The 17190-nt window shown below is 39.6% G+C and overlaps 1 protein-coding gene across 2 annotated transcripts in view; it reads left to right on the top strand.

The window, feature by feature from the left end:
* The window catches only part of negr1 (neuronal growth regulator 1), a 168528-nt gene that overhangs the window by 78667 nt on the left and 72671 nt on the right, over positions 1–17190 (top strand). For both annotated transcript variants that reach the window (XM_026142484.1, XM_026142485.1), the window contains exon 3: positions 6546–6671. In XM_026142484.1, the coding sequence (XP_025998269.1) occupies positions 6546–6671 (126 nt within the window). The remainder of the gene's footprint in view (positions 1–6545; positions 6672–17190) is intronic.

The raw sequence follows: 17190 nt of genomic DNA, 5'->3' as shown, positions 1-17190 counted from the left end.
ACCATTGGAGGCTACTCTGACTGGCTCTGTCCTGATCTTTAGCTTTTTATGCATGCACATGGAAGGTTATGGAACTTTGCCCGTCTCCTTTTATGCTTTCCACATATACACAGTGCATCCATCCATCCATTCGCTTCCGCTTATCCTTTTCAGGGTCGCGGGGGGCACTGGAGCCTATCCCAGCTGTCATAGGGCGAGAGGCGGGGTACACCCTGGACAGGTCACCAGTCTGTCACAGAGCCAACACACAGGGACAGACAACCATTCGCGCTCACATTCACACCTAGTGGCAATTTAGATTATCCAATTAACCTATCCCCACAAGCTGCATGTCTTTGGACGGTGGGAGGAAGCCGGAGTACCCGGAGGGAACCCACACAAACACGGGGAGAACATGCAAACTCCACACAGAAAGACCCCGGCCTGATGGTGGAATTGAACTCAGGACCTTCTTGCTGTGCGGCAACGGTGCTAACCACCGTGCCGCCCTATGCACAGTGCAGTCGAACCTATATAGGACTTTGAAGAACAATATCTAAACTCATATTAAAAAAATCCAATATATCGTTCAATATATTTTTCTATTAGAGACATGAAACATAAACTTCCCTCATGTTTACGTTGTGTAGCTATTTATGCACCCTTGCAAAAAATATGAAATGCATTTTAAATCTTTAAAATTAAAACCTTTGATAATCTTTTATTGTCACACCAAGTCTTGGATTTTACACTCGGGTTACAACTGTGGCAGGCGTTTCCAACAAGTAAGATGCAGAGTGAACGAATTACTTGTCTATCACTCATAACTACAGCATGTTATGTGTGTCGATGGAGCATTTGAAGGGTGTTTCTGTCATATCCTCCTTACTTTTTAAATGTTGGTTGATCAGCCATTGCAGATACCTTATATCAGCTGGTATGTCATTGGGCTCTAATGCACACTGAAGGACAGGATAGGATGGTCCAGAGATAATAAATATAAATGGCATCAATGAAAATAACAACTTTCTTTTGACTGTAGCAATAAGAAAATAAAGTCATTAGCTATATAGTCATATAAGTTACCACCGACACGTACAACGTTTTTCTGTATTAACACGAGTCACATGTCAGTATGAGACTCGTGCTCTTGTTAATACGAGCTTCGTCACTAAAACATTTGTAGGAAAAGGTACTCGCAGGCAAATACACAACCCGTTCAGTCCTGTGTCCATCATACGGACCCCTCAGCAACACAAATTGCAAAGTCTTTGCACTGTAACCTAGCAACAAGACTCCCACTTAATAAAAAACATGTAAGATATTATTTAGGATTTTAGTTTTTAGTTTTTTTTGTACAGGAGAAACAACAGATGGCAAAATCATATTTTGTCACGCTATCACTCATTTCCTATTCCCTACACAATAAACACTTCATACTTAATAGCAGCATTGCATTATTAAACTAAAATAAATTTGCAGTTATGCAAACTTTCCCCCATATCTGCCTCTTTAAAAAGCCGCTGAGGGGCCGCTGTAGTGAGACAAAACATGACATATGCTTTCAGTGATTTCCCCATTTGTCCGTGATAAGAGTTTAACTTATTTAACACCAAAAGGTGAAGAGTTGACCTTATTACGCATTTTGAGTGGTACCCCCGCTCATTTGTATAGTTAAGCAGAAATGGAGTTTTTGCAAATAAACCAGGAAAATACAAAGGAACTTGTTCCCAAAATAAATAGATAAAAGATGAAATGCTTTTAAAATTCAAAACCAATGATGATTACATAGAATAATTAATGCAAATGTAAATACAGGTTTTACATGTCAGGACATAATAAAAGCAGTTTTTTTAAAATGAAGTAGATACAAATTCAGATAAACACCAACCTGTGATATTACACCTTATTTAACAAGAATGAAGCCAAACAAACGAAGTGCACCCTGTGATTCAGAAGCTTATAGAACCAGTTTTCTACAAAAGCAATCATTTTCTGTACAAAGGCATTGTGGAGGAATTTTGGCCCACTCCTCTTTACAGTGTCAATTCAGTTCACTAAGGATTTCAAGGTCCGGACTTTGACTGGATAACACACTGACTTTTCTTTTTCACATTCAGTTGTAGAACTGCTGGTGCTACGTGACCCAGTTCAAGCCAAGCTTTATCTGTCTGACAGATGGCCACACATTCGACTCCAGAATACTTTGGTATACAGAGGAGTTCATAGCGGACTCAGTGACTGCGAGGTGCTCGGGGCCTGTGGCTGCAAAACAAGCCCGAATCATCACCCCTCCTTGACAGTTGGTATGAGATGTTTGTGCTGATAGGCTGTGTTTGGTTTTTGCCAGACGTGGTGCTGTGCATTATGGCCAGACATCTGTACTTTGGTCTCGTCTGTTCGAAGGAGATTGTTCCAGACGTCTTGTGGTTTGTTCAGACGCAACCTCGCAAACCTAAGCTGTGCTGCCATGTTCTTTTTAGAGAGAAGATGCTTTCTCCTGACAGCCGTTGTAAACAAGCCATACTTATCCAGTCTGTTTCTAATTGTACTGTCATGAACTTGAATGAATTTGCTGGGATGGTGCGATGTCCACTCCTGGAGAGATTGGCAGCTGTCTTGGATGTTTTCCACTTGTAAATAATCTTTCTCACTTGCGAATGTTTGGAAATGGCCTCATAACCTCGCCCGATTGATGGGCAGCAACAATTGCTTCTCCAAGACCATCGCTGACGTCTTTCTTTCTTGGCATTGTGTTAACAGGCACCTGAGTGCTCCAGACCACTAAACTGACAAAACGTCTCCTTTTGTAGAGGTGCTCACACTTGCTGATGATCAGTTAATCCACCCGGCTGCTACTTAACCTCTTAATTCCTAAAGCAGCAGTAAGGGTGGATCTAATATTGCACACACTTATGCTTATGCATTTGGCTTAGTTTCTGTTAAATAAATAATGGCACAATGTAATATGTCATGTTTTGGAGTTGATCTGAGGTTGTAGTTATCAAATTATTTGTATCATGTGTGTTGATATGTAAAACCTTAGAACTGAAAGAGGATGTGCTTTCTTTCTTCTTCTTATCATGGCTTTAAATAATCATATGTACCTACATTTTTTAAATATATTACTTGAATGCATTCAGTGTTGTATACATTTAATTATTCATTATAGTAGTTTTTCCCTCCATACTAGAGGTATTAGAGCAAATTTACAATTATAAAAAAGCCTTCGGGTAGTTACTGTAATAGATTTAAAAGGCATGAATCGAAAACATGGACTATTGTCTGGTGAATAAATTACTGTTCAGTTGTTCAGATACCGCAGCGCCATAATGATAAAAAGTTTTTCACTCAGTGTCTAAAGTTTGACTGGTACCTATTGATCTTTTATTCTGTTTCACAGCATCGGTTGTTATTCTTAACTGGAGCAAGCATTGTTATACAGTAAAGCCACTGTGCTACAGCAGCTCTGAGCTGAAAAACTGTGGGCTCTTCATCTAAACCTTTGAAAACCTCTCAGTCCCTGCCAAAGAGAGATAGGATCAGTAGACAACCCCAACATTTTCAATTTTGTGCTATCAGACACTGAGGAGATGTGTCAACACTGGGGTCCTACAGCAAGTAAACACAGGAGTCTGACAAGCAATAACCTAGATTCAACATCGCCTCCGGTCCTCTCCCACAGAAGGTCCGCCACTTTCATCTCATTTAGATCCAGATCTGTTGATCAAAAGCGACGCCTATCATCCCTCAACAAAAAACAGCAGCACTGCAAATGTTTTCATGGGCATTCCCTTGTTTCATTGGTTGGTTATGCCTGGGTCAGTGCAGGTTGCTGGTTGGTGGTACCACTTGTGAGTCATACAGTGCTGTTTGTTTCCTTTAAATCGCAGAGTTATAAAACCGATTGGCTGTTCGCTCTTAATACACAAGTGGGACACATATAACCTTGTTAAAGTTATAGCATGCTGTTTATGGCCTTAATGTTGGTCATCGGAGTTCCGTTATTAGCTTTATACTTTTACTTTGTCCAAGCCACAGATTGTTTTCTGTGCACTAAAGAAACTCATTTATTGTTTATAAGTTGCAGGTTTTGCTTGCGTTTAAATTCTTTGCAGTGCCCTTTGTATACTCATAACAGAGTGAAGGGGAGAAATTGATGCTGAAGTGAAAGTTCAATGACACAAAAGACCATGTGACTAAAATGTGTTGGTGGGCCTAAAGGGGGGAACTCTAGACATTGTTGAATCAACTTTTCCTTTGTTGTTTTTTTAGCAGGCATCAGGCAGGATCAGAGGGTAGAATAGTTGAATAGTTGGACCCAGATGAGTGAGAATCCATTACTGTATAACACAGTCCACTGCAGAAAAGCCCCCGCTGAGATTCAAATCTTGCAGATTAAAATAGTGTCTCATAAGCTGGCAGCAGTGTGTGCGCACATGCACATGTACCTGCATGTGTGCTTATTCAAATGCGTGCAAAGGCCTTTGTGGATGGCTTCATGTGTTTCTCTCTGCGTTTTGAACACCCTAAATACCGAAGCTTTTAACATCAAAGCTCCAAGAGGATTTAAGTGCACAGAAACTTTCCAATTATACGTGTAAGTGATGTCCAGCGGGGACTTCTCATGAGCTGCCGTCAATATATTTTTTTTCCCCCAAATTGATGATAAACACCCTCTAAGCCCGGCTACAGATCTATGAATTACTTACTTTTGGGGAGTTTGGTTTTAGGGGCTACGCATAGTAACTTACAATACCATCATGAAGTATTTCCCAAAGTAACAAAGGTACCGTGATACATGAGCCATTAGGAGACATCTATCTGCAGTGTGTCGCAGTGTCTGTGATTAAAAAGTGTCAAAGTGTATTCAATTATTATTCACATTTAAAACTTTTTAGTTGAGCCACACTTTGTGCTGTCATTCATTTTCTGGCTGTGAGAGCACGTTAGTTAACTTCTGTTTACCCTCAATCATTATATCAGTATATCGCCAACAGATGTTATACACTAGTGATTCTAGGAAGACAAGATCTGTTTAAAGCTTGTTCATGTTTTTGTAAAAATATCTAAGAATTATTTCCATATTTCGATATACATATACTGGGACCTCGATATACTTATACAACAGAGGATGTCATACAATAAGTTGCCAGATTGATTCTTTTTAGCGAGAGGTGAGCTAATCATGGGCAAAGTGTTGACTCATAGCCCCATTTGGCTAGTTTAGATCCACTAGCCTCCTGGCTGGGGCCCCTCTGTGTGGAGTGTCCATGTTCCAGTACAAACACAGTGACGTTAATTGTCTGTCTCTGATTGGTGAGCTGTACAGGGCGTCTCCTACATCAACCCCTATTTGACAGGATAGGCCAGGAAAGACTTGTCAAATACCAAACACTAAAGCCTGCTGTAAATGTTAACATAAGACGGAGTTAGCCTTAGTCTGACATCAGTCTGCAATTCAGTGCGGTCAATTTGGCAATTACATGGAATTTGTTTTCTATAATAGAGCAATTAACTGTGATAAATTGTTAGAAATTACATATCTGATGGTGTTAAATCTGCATTTAACAGAAATTTCCATTTTAACCATCACATTTGTGCTGGGCAACCTTCCTGTTCTATATTAATGTACAACCAGCTGGTGGTCAGTTGAGTCGAGTCCCCTCAAGTTGCACTCAGTGACAAAGACTCATTCAGTGTGATGGCAACATATTGGCAATTTGAGTGATTGCAATCAGTGCAAGTCAGACTGTGACTGTTTGCAGAAAAGTCCTCCTGTGAGGCGTGCAATCGCCTTATGGATAAAAAGTATCGTGAGTGTGCAACACACTCAAGCCCTCGGTCACAGAATATCAAATATTTCTTCGTTTTTAGTTTAATAGATTTGGTATCCTATTTTTACTCATGGAATGGAGTTATTAGCTTACACCGAGGAGGTTAGGAGGTTGTCAAGTTTATTTAGCTTATGTTATCTCAGGATGGTGGTGCATAAGATTAGCCCTCTTGTTCATATTCAGTTTAATAAAATATTGATATTTGGTGTCCCAGTAACAATACACTATCACCATGCATGCTATGCTGTATTCATTTCTTTCCTCCACCGCTAACATTTAGCCTGTCTTATACTGTGCCTCCGTTTATTTTGATCCGACTGTCTGCTTCTTTGTTTAAACCTGCTTAACCTATACTAAGTGTGCACTACCCAATGTAGCCTCAGTCATGACTGTGATAGTCACTGATGCAGTTGAGTAGGAGTAACTGCCAAGGGGAAAGTCACACTCCCCTTACGCCCACTCTGAATATCTAACAAGGTGACAATGTCAGACTCATGGGGTCTGAATATGACATGTAATGTGGGATTTATGCAAACAGTAAAGTGAAGGAGCATTTACCGAAACATATATTCTTCTTACTGTTCTTACTGTATTATTCATCATACACTGATTTCCTCTCTAATTTAATCGTACATATAGATGATATTGCTGGAGGAATCATATTTCACTTTGAAATGCTAATCTTGTTTATATGTTCTCCCTTTCCTTTCTTTTTCTTTTTTTTTGTAGTTCCTCCCAAGATATATGACATTTCCCCTGACATCACGGTAAACGAGGGCAGCAATGTGTCTCTCATCTGCACAGCCAGTGGGAAACCTGAGCCAACCATTACCTGGAGACACATAACCCCATTAGGTGAGTTCACATCACCTCTCACATACCCAATGCTAATGAATGAAGGGATGGATAAATGGATAGAAGGATAGCTGAATAGAAAGCAGTAATGGGGAAGCACAGAAAATATCAATAGGTGATTGTACGAACAGGACAGAGTACTTCTAGTAATGTTGCAGATAAAGAAATAGCAAGAGGATAGAGAGATAGAATAGGAGATAAATGTGATTGGATGGATTTGCATTAGAAGAGCAGGTGGTCAGATGGAACAACTGAGTTCCTTCAAAAAACAAAGTTGGGGGACAGACAGAAGCCAAGTCTGCATCTACCTTTACAACTAAAGCAATCAGCAAATGAGCAGCTACAGACTTCACGTTGACACACCCCACTACAACCAATACTTACAGTTCCTTCCAACTCCAAACGTCTGAAAGAGGGATTTTTTTTTTTTTTTAGTACCATAGGTAGTGTACGGAGTGTATGCACTGAGGCAGCAATTCTGACAGAGAAAGCATACGCCTACAAGGGTTCTTGTCTATTCTTACATGCTGAAGAAGGAGGAGGTGGCACATTGTCATTTCTTTTCCAGGCTAGCATTGCAATTGTAAAATGTTTGCAAGGGCTAAGAATTTTAGGCTATGGGTCAAAAGGCTAAAATGTTCCATATATATTGTTAGGCATGCTTGCACTGGCTAACATTATAGCCATGACAATTGCAATCTGACGCTAATCGCTGCATTTTGTGGACATTTAAAACTTTCGCAGCATCTGACCAAACGCTAAATGCTGAATTCTGACAGTTTAACACACTGTACCACCTGACATACATTACTGCTGTGTGAAGGTTGGTTGGTGGTCTCTCCCTGGTCCCCTACATACTCCAGATGGTGATCTGATGGAGTCGTCAGTCTTTTTGACCTTTATCAGAGCACTATCCTGGAAACATATAATGCATTTCATGTCAATAGGAATGAGACACAGGTTAAAAAAAAACCCTTCAAAATAAAATAAAGACAAATACTCAGAGTCAAGAAGAGTCAGAGTCAATGACAGTGGACCAGGCACCACGAGAAAAATGAGACAGGGAGAACAGACGACAGGAAAAACACTGAGCAAACTATTACTACCAAAAGTAAGAGTCAAACCAGCCGATTGCAAAACTGAAAGCTATCAGTAGGAAACATAAAGTAAAATCAGAAAGACTCAATATAACCATAACCAAGACTAGAATAATAGAGTATCTGAACGATGCCGTAAACACAAACATCTTAATAACAGGAGAGCATAAACAGAAACTCAGGGTCAAATGTAATAAAACAGGATGCAGAGGTTAAAACTGAGGACTGCTATAAAAGCAGGTTGATGGTTACTCAAGAGTTGCTGGAAGACTTTAACTCACATCACTGCAGGTAGACATCAGATTTGCTCTTACACCTTGTAAGTGCATTAACAAAATAATTTAGTGTTATGATGTAGGAAGCTGTTATCCTGGGCACCCCCCCCCACACACACACACACAGATCATTAAATAGTTTAAATTCTGAATCCTTCCTTTGAAGACTTATTCCAAAGTGTTTAACTGTTGCTCTGAAGCCCCCACCCAGCCACTTTGAGTCCTCCCTCATTTTCATATTAATGGATTAGAGCATGCTGTGCTTATCTGATAGCTATGAGGATTACTGCATTTATCTTATGGCTGTCAAATCCTTCTCTCTGGCGTGCTTGCCCTGATTGCATTAGAGGAGTTTTCAGAGGATGATCAAAAGAGCCATCCTCAGAGTCCGAGTGGCAGTCACTCATTCTACTTTGAAGTGTCCACACTTTGAAGTATGCCAGGGAAGAAATGATATGCTGGTCAAATGAAAGGGCCCAGGACTAAATGTAATCACAGACTGTCTCCCAGCACATCAGAAAAGAAGCCGTTTGCCATGGGATCTTTGAGTCAGTTCTAGTAAGGGTGATTTGACCAAAGGATGTGGTACAACTGAAAGGTTGTAATAGGCTAATTACCTATCGATGGAATTCCATTAAATCCCTTGGATATGCAGAGCATGCTTTAACCAGTGCATGGCCAATTTGAATGTGCTATCGGAGCATATGGGAATATTTACCTCGTTTGTGAATGATCTGTCAAATAGCAGCAGACTTTAAAAACTAACAGTGCTGGGACTGTAATTGCAAATTGATTCATGAATTCTGCACGTATAAGGTAATTACTTCCAGGGTATAAATATAGTCAAAACTACAGCTCTGTTAAGTCATTTATAAAATGAGACAGATGGGGATCTAGACATGTAAAGTAAGCCTTGGCACGTGTTGAAATGATCATAACAATCGCTCTTTTTACTTGGGAACATTTTGTGGGCAACTTTGGGGACTGTTGGGGGATTTCTTTCCATCCAAGAGGCTTATTTAAGAGACTTTGTGAATAGATAGCATGCTTGTAGAAAATAAAAACTACAAATATGCAGCACACACATAAAAAATACAGTAATAAAAAAATCAATCTTTTGTGAATTATGCTTGGCAAGATTTAGTTAGGGCTTGGCAATATGGAAAAACGTCTTATAAAAACGTTTTTAATGTCAGTCATTATGGATACATATGACAATATGTGTCCAGTCACTGTGGCTGACAAGCTTAAAGTTCATATATATTCATGACAACAATGTTCAACTACATTTTAAATAAACAACACGAGTACATCTACTAAACTGAAACTGAAAAGATTCAAGTTTTACAGAAGAACACAAACAAACTTGAAAACTAAAATTCTATGATCAGCTACAAAAACATAAAAATGCCATCAGTGCAAAATAAAATCTAAAAACTACATCTAGACTATAATTGCTTCTTCTCCAGTGGCACCAAAAGGAACATGAAGTTCAGTAGTCTCAATGAAGTGGGCCGTGAGCCTCATATGGATCAGATGTTCGTTGTGGCAAATACAGCTGTTCAGTTTAATTCAGTCTTATTAATGTAACGCCAAATCACAACAACAGTCAGCTCAAGGCACTTCATTGTAAAGAACCAGGTTCAAGGAGAGCTGTCTCGGGGAGTTTTTTTATGGCCACAGAGTTGGTAACAATGGTAAATGGCTTAAATCCCACATTTTTGACAGTGGCATCATGTCTCGTCATGGTTCTGCTTTGCTTCTTTGTCGAAGTCCAAGGAGCTCGGAAAGAAACACATTTGGTCTTCTTTAAGTTTCTTGAAGATGTTTCATCTGACAAGCTTCTTCAGTTCTAAGCGTAACTGGTGGAGAGTCCCAGATTTTAAGCCCTATTGGGAGTGTCCCTAAGAGGGTCACGAACCCCCTATTGATCCTCTGCCTAATCACATGAGCCAAGGTGTAAAAACAGGTGTGGGTCACAATCAGCCAAGGTTTCAGGTGAACCCCACCATATCATGTGACTCATGTGAGTGGGGGTCAAGGCGTCTGGGAAGGGATCTGGATTATAGATGGCGTACATCTGTAATCAGGTCATTTGATGTCGGTAAATTAGCATTAACGTTACTGTAATGATGCAGCACACCATACCTTACATTTGCTATGCTTCTCACTGCAGTGATCATCACACCAACTATTATTTGCAGTATGTACATGCATGCTTTGTTACATAATACTATAGACACATTAAAAAACTGAATGCAAGGATTATTGCTGAGACAGTTGCAGCAGGTTGGCTGCTTGTAAACAAGAGTTATTTTGGGAAGCAGAGGAAATTAATTACCAATTTGGAGCTGCAGTGTGATTCCACAGATGCTGCAGGATCATTATAAAGGAGTTTGCATTATAATGCTAATTAGTTTATTTATCCATTTGGGCTTTACTAACATGAACAATGACTTCTCGGTGAGAAAGTCGCATGTCGCTAAAGTTTATTGTTATGTTGTACCATGTTGTTAGCGTTCTTTAGCGATCCATGTTGGTTATGTTCGTAACTACTGTTCAAACCGAAGCGTCTGAGGAGCAGAAAAGGGAGTTCTGACAGAGGGTGAAACTGTCTGCTGCAGCAATGTAAAGTATAAATAACAAGTGCGTTTTTGATCAATAAAGCACAGAAACATATTCTAGTATATCCTGTTAAATAAGGTTATTTGACTGTAACGAGCCAGATGGTAAAAAGCTCTCCCTCATAAAAAACAAACAAAGACCAGGGACAATTTTAAAACTTTTTTTACTGAATAGTTGTTTATTTTTATCCTATAACTCATGTATAATTTTGATAATGTTGCATTTTCTTTTCTTTTCCACATCGCTGTGTTTTGTTGAATTTGCGTGTAAACTAATTTATTTAATAAAAGTCACAAATAACAGGAATAGGAATACATTTCCATCAAACAATGCAACATGGACTCATTTCACGATGATTATATTTCCTGCCATGTTTAGGACTATACTGGGACAGGAACAACCCTGGAAGTGTACTGGTTAGTGTACTGGAAGTGTACTGGTTAGTGTACTGGAAGTGTACTGGTTAGCTAGTGACCATCCTGAACTCGTTTATCAGTAGATAGAGCTGGCGGGGGAAAAAGAAAAAAACTTAATGTGTTTTAACTCTTAAAGCACATGTTTTACAAATCACACTAATGGTTTATCTGTTATGTTTGATTGTTACAGACGCAGGACAAATTTCTTGCTATTTTAGCTACCTCATTGACGTAAAGCCAAGCAGGTGTGTTTAATAACAAACACTTCTACATGTCAGGTATAGTTTTCTGGCCTTCCTCTCCTCAACACTCAGTCATTTTGGAGTAGTGGGCAGAGATTTTTTTGCACTGTAGATGGTTCTGCTGCAGCAGTCAGTGAAGTTTGACAGAATGATAAATTGCTCTGACTGACTGTCAGGTTCCTATTCCCACTCTGACTGTTTTGTGTTTGCATTTTTTCCCCTCTGTCCCCTTCCTGCCAACCAGCAAAGTGCAAGCTAATAATAAACTTTGTGAATCCAGTGAAGTGTGGCCATAAACAGTTTATTGAGATGATAATTTGGCTCAAATCGGTTCATAGAAAGTTAGTGCATGTTCTTCATTAGAGAGAGCTGAAGCAGGCACTTGAAAAAACACTGATCATTATTGTTGACGTGCTATGAGAAGAGCAAATATGTGTGGACTTTAATGTTTTTGAAGACTTTTTCTGTAATAGCTTAATTAGCCATGAGAAAGTTGTGCTTAACAGTGAAGTCCTTAAGAGGTTGTGAGGACTGCTGCATGATAAGGGTGCTTATAACTAAAAACACATGCCCTCTATCCTTTGGTGAAAGCTACATGTTTCATGCTTCCCTTGTTCTTATCAAGCACTGTTGATGTGCCCTTGAGCAAGGATTTCTCCCCAACTAATTCAGGGCTGCAGTTCAGTAAAAACAGAAACATAGTGGCAAGATGCTTATTTTAGTGTGTATCAGTTTGATCAGCTTTCGGCTTTGCACCCTTTAAGTGTCATTAAAACACTGCTTTGAATCAACTTGTGTGTTTAAACCAAGTGAAAGATTTTTGGCAGGAAATGTCATTGCAGTATTTCCGAAAGCAACTCTGTCTTTGCTAATTTAGCTCTTCACTTACCCACTTCATTGCTAATCTCATGATAGATTGGGGCAGCATGGCTGCTTGTCAGGGTATTACCTATATATGGAATCTGGTGCTGTTTCCTCACCATTCTTTCATAGGTCACAGAAAGTGAGGTAAAAAAGCCTTTAATGTAGTCTGTTTCAATCTGGTTTGGTTGTGCGGATGGCTGGATGGCTGGGAAAATTGCTTTGATAAGCCTTTTCCATTGAGATTTGAATCCATGGGATAGAAGTGTGACCTTTGAAAAGGCTGACTAGAATACTAGAACGCATATTTGATTGTTTCTCATGATAGGACTCAGTTGGGAGCGTTTTTCTCTCTTCCCCTGCTACTACTGTACATGTACAAATGCTATATGTGCTCTGCCTTTTCATTTAGTGTAAGTGCATGATCTCTCCATGACACACTGTAAAGAAACAGGTAGCAGCATCCTCCGTCCTCCGATTTTCCCATAGGGCCACATGAGAAATTGGGACTGTTGTGGAGGCTCGCCAATAGCAGAATTTAATTTTGCTCAATATTAATTGTATCTCTGTGCTGCAACTGAGTAGATGTTACAATTGAAGGAATAGTAATAGTACCAATATTTTATCATTATTAATCAATATAGGCAAAAACAACTGTGAACAAAATGTGCATGTTTTTGCAAAATGTTAGATTTTAACTCCATACAGAGCGGTCTTTGCTGTTTTTCTTGTAGTTTAAGAGTTTAAGAGAACAAGGAGTAGTCTGTTTTAAGCTTAAGTAAGTGTAAAATAATCAGGTTCATTGTCTGGGGTGTAAATGTGAGGAACGGCAAATTCAAGCTTTACAAATTCCTCATTTTTCTTCCCACAAAACTCTTGAGTTTCTACTCTCAGGTCCCCAGCACATTTTAGCCCTTTAGCCAAACCACCTGTCAGCTACGTTGTAGCCTATGTCACCATGTTCGGTCTCATGCTCCTTCAAAAGAGCAACAAACTGACTCCTGTCCCCTTGCCACTGTTTACTGTTTTAGTAACAACATCAACAATGTGTTACATTCTTATTATTGATTTTGACAGCAAGGTCTGGTGGGAAAATACCAATACCAATGTCCATTCTGGGTTCATTTTCAATTGTATTTTGTAGTATTGTATTTCCTAATTTTCCATTGACCTCGTACAGGCCACTCAGAGACAGCCAATGGGCTTTCCTCTGCCCAGGTCCGCTCTGCAGACACAGCTTACTATGTTGTGAGTACTGCAGCCTGTTAAAAGTAGATCTAACGGGACTTTTTGGTAATAGCATGAGCTGTAGTGTTTTTCTAGCATGTAATAGTGTGATGAATTGTTCAAACTTGACTTTATATCACTGCTGTGAACCTCGAGTTGTGCCTGTCATGTCACGCTGAAATTTGGCAGCTCTTTAAGGAAGGCTTAGCAGGTGTTTGTCGGTCTGCTCACCTGGGATCTCTCATTCAGAACCGGGTTTCTTTTGTCATAGTTTGCATTGAACTGATCTGCAGTTCAAGGGCTGACATTTGGGCATGCTTTAAACACGATGGGAGGTGAAAGATAAAGAGCTAGGCACTGCATTTCAAATTTCACGTATCAGCAGCAGGAGCCGTGTCTAACACTTCCCCATTCAGCTGTTGAACTGAGTGTTGCTAACTAAAGAGGTGCTCAATGGGCTCGTGGTTTATTGTAGTGGCCCTAACACGATGACTACTAGATTGTTTGCCACGGTGCTATGCTACTGTTACACACTACTACTTTATTTAATGGTACATGTAGTTGAAAGCCACATATAAGCAGTGCCTTTTAATATACTTAGACCGACCATTGTCTTTACTGATTAGTGTATTATTTTCTTCTTAATAGATTAGCAAAAACATGTCGAGTTTACAGATGCAAAGAAAAAAAACAGCCAGTATATTATGGAGGACGATAAATAAAATTGAATTGAATTGAGGTTGGAACCAGAGAATGTTGGCTTTCTATCTTAGAGGAATCTAGATGATTAATCAGTTATATATTTATCCTTTTTTCAGTCAGTTAACTGACTAATTGAAGCTCAGAAGAATTTTTCACATTCTTGGCCCCTAGAAGGCTCCCAGAGTTGTTGTTTTTTTTTGCTTTAAACTCTGAAAATGAGCCTTTTTGCAAATGAGCCTTGTACTGTATGTACACTGTAGTATACTGCACGCCCTAATTGACCCTTTCTTTTTCGAAACGCAGATGTCATTGGTGAGATCATTTGTAATCAGTGATTCTTTCAAATTGGATTACTATGTCACTGTGATTACCTTGTGTCTATTTCTGAACAGACATCTGCATTTGTTACTTTTGAATTTGCATTTTAGTCACATCTCATAAAAGCCTTCCATTCTTAATAAATATGTAAAATATGATCCTTTTTTCTATCCTTATATTAACACACTCATTTCATTGTTAAGTGTCCGTGTGTGCCAAGCTCGACAGATTGATTCGGTCCCACGCTCTGCAGTGACAGAGACAGCTAATTAAACAATAAGCAGTTTAGCTGTGGTGTGGACTCCACACAACAGGACACTACAGCTTGTTCCGGTTTAATTGTAAAGTAAAAAGTGTTTATTATTTTTAACCTAAACCCTCTGTGATAAAAGGATTCATCTGGTACAACACACACAGCTTACCAGGCCGTATTAAGTAAACAAATAAATCTCTTAATTGTGCTGTTCTGTGGTACATTTTATTAACTTCTGCAAATTGTTGGAGCCTAATCATCGTTTCCCATACGCAGACTTTATTTCCCGGGCAATCGTTTTTATACCTGGGTGGCCTCTCCAAATATAATCTGTGTAGGAAACACTAGCAGTTTAGCACTTTTCTTCCACTGTGCTCTTTCTTCTGCCGTGAAAGCTCTGCTAAGCAGACAACAGTTCAACAAGGGGGACTCGAGACTCAGTTATTCATCACAAAGAACTTAGCATAGGAGGAAAACTTACACACACAGTGTGCAAGTAATGCACATGAGCACGCACATGTATATCTGTGTGTGAACACCCTCGTCCTAGCCACAAGCAGAATACAAATCTGCTAATTCACTAAATAAATAAAAGATTTTTCTCTGTAAAACTAATTATTTTGTTTTTCTCCCGAGACCACTCTGTTTGTCTCGTCGCTCATTTTCTGAATGATGTATGTTACTCTCAGCATTGTCTAGCTATTGTGTAATCACACACTCCAATAACCAATAACCAGTCCAGCACCTGAAATTGTGTTTCACTGCCTTCAGCGCATTTGGCTAAATATGTCAGCACAGAAAGTAGCGGTGAGGTAATTCTACGGGTCACGGAGGTGGCAGCACATCCAATCAGACATGACTTAAGGCTCCTTTGGCCCAGTTCCACTCTGGATTTTAACGGCCTCAGATTGGCAGCCAGGGAGCAGGGTAGGGGTTACGTATCAAGGTAGACTAACAGCCTGTTTTTCAGACAAGCCCTGCACACGGTGTGATTCTACCCCTACTTCTGGCCCACACCTTGAGTCGGGGCCAGAAGGCACCAGTGCACAATGTAGCGGCGTGGGTTGTTCTCCATTTTCACGAGTTTAAAGAATAAATTGATGTAGAAAATGCTGCTCTATGCTATAATGGATTCTTCAGCGATGCCTGCCCTATCTGTGTATTGCAGCCCTGAAGGAAGTGTACCCTCAGCTCCCCTACACAATGTGGGAAATTGCTTACCGCATCGGCACTCAGCCAGGATTGGCACTGAATACGGAATTAACCTTGCTGTGATTTCTTTAATTTGCTTGGAGTGACATCTCCCTCAGGTGAGAGAGGCCTCTGTCAGTTTCTCGAATATCTCTCACCATGCGCTCACATGCAACTTATGTTGCGTCCCTTGACAGTTTTACATTACTTACACCAACGCTAGAGCTTGGATATATTGTTTTATTTCTGTGTTGTCCATTAGTTGAGCAGTGGACATAAAATGATCTCCAAAATGTATATCAAGGATGGGATACCTGCCTAATGGCCTCTCTGACCTTTGAAAAGGCCCCGTCTTGGTTAAATCAATAGAAACACAATTTGCAGCCTGGTGCAAGTGGATCCTGCATGGAAATAATATATTGGAGTTCATTTACTAATACACTGCAGCATAATCTGATTTTTAAATCTGAAATTTGTCCATTTGTTTCTGAAGGATCTGCATTAATATTTTGTTCAACTGTAAGTCCACATCTGCTGATTCTGAAGTTAACATGTGAATGATGTTGGGGGGAAAGCAGCAAATCTTCCTGTAAATGCCCGCTGCAACTTTGTGCTCCAGTGGTCTTAATCTTAGACAACGTGTTGTTTATTTTCATGTGATTTTATTTTGTTTATCTGCTCTTTTGCTTCTCGTACTACAAACTATTCCAGTCATTTCACGCAAATGATCACTTTTATTACAGATTCACAAGATAATGTGGCTTTGGTGTGAAAATTCATTTGGCAGCAGGAACAGGGAGAGCCTCATTCTTAACGTTCTGTAAATATTGTTAATGTTCTTTTGTAAATCGTAGTAGAAGTATACAAGTCTTCATACTGTACCTGCTGGCAACTCAGACTGAGTTTGGTGTGATGTGGTTGGATCATTGCTACGTAGGTTGGTCAAAGAACATTTAAGAAATCCATAAAAATACATAAATAGAAAAGCTTAACTGAAATGGAAGTATTTCGTCCTGTGATCTAGCAATGCTTGCATATTACCTTTTGCAAATCAGTCATTCACCTTAAAGTATTCCTCAAAGTACTTCCATACATGAGTCTTTCTTATCGGCGAGTCGGGGCAGAGCTATAAGACGACAGCTTCACCAGTTGCCATCTTCCAAGTTGTCCTTCTTTTATTCTCGTTTCTTTTTTTTTCTTTTTTTTTCTACCTTTTATTGTTTATTTTATTTTAACCTGCTAAATACGGGACAGACTTGGCTGAGGAAAAGAAAGGGGAGAAAGAAAGAGGGAAAGAAAAACAGCGGGGAAG

This window comes from Astatotilapia calliptera, chromosome 15 (genome assembly GCF_900246225.1).
Source record: "Astatotilapia calliptera chromosome 15, fAstCal1.2, whole genome shotgun sequence".
Lineage (NCBI taxonomy): Eukaryota > Metazoa > Chordata > Actinopteri > Cichliformes > Cichlidae > Astatotilapia > Astatotilapia calliptera.
This window is presented reverse-complemented; position numbering and strand designations above follow the sequence as displayed.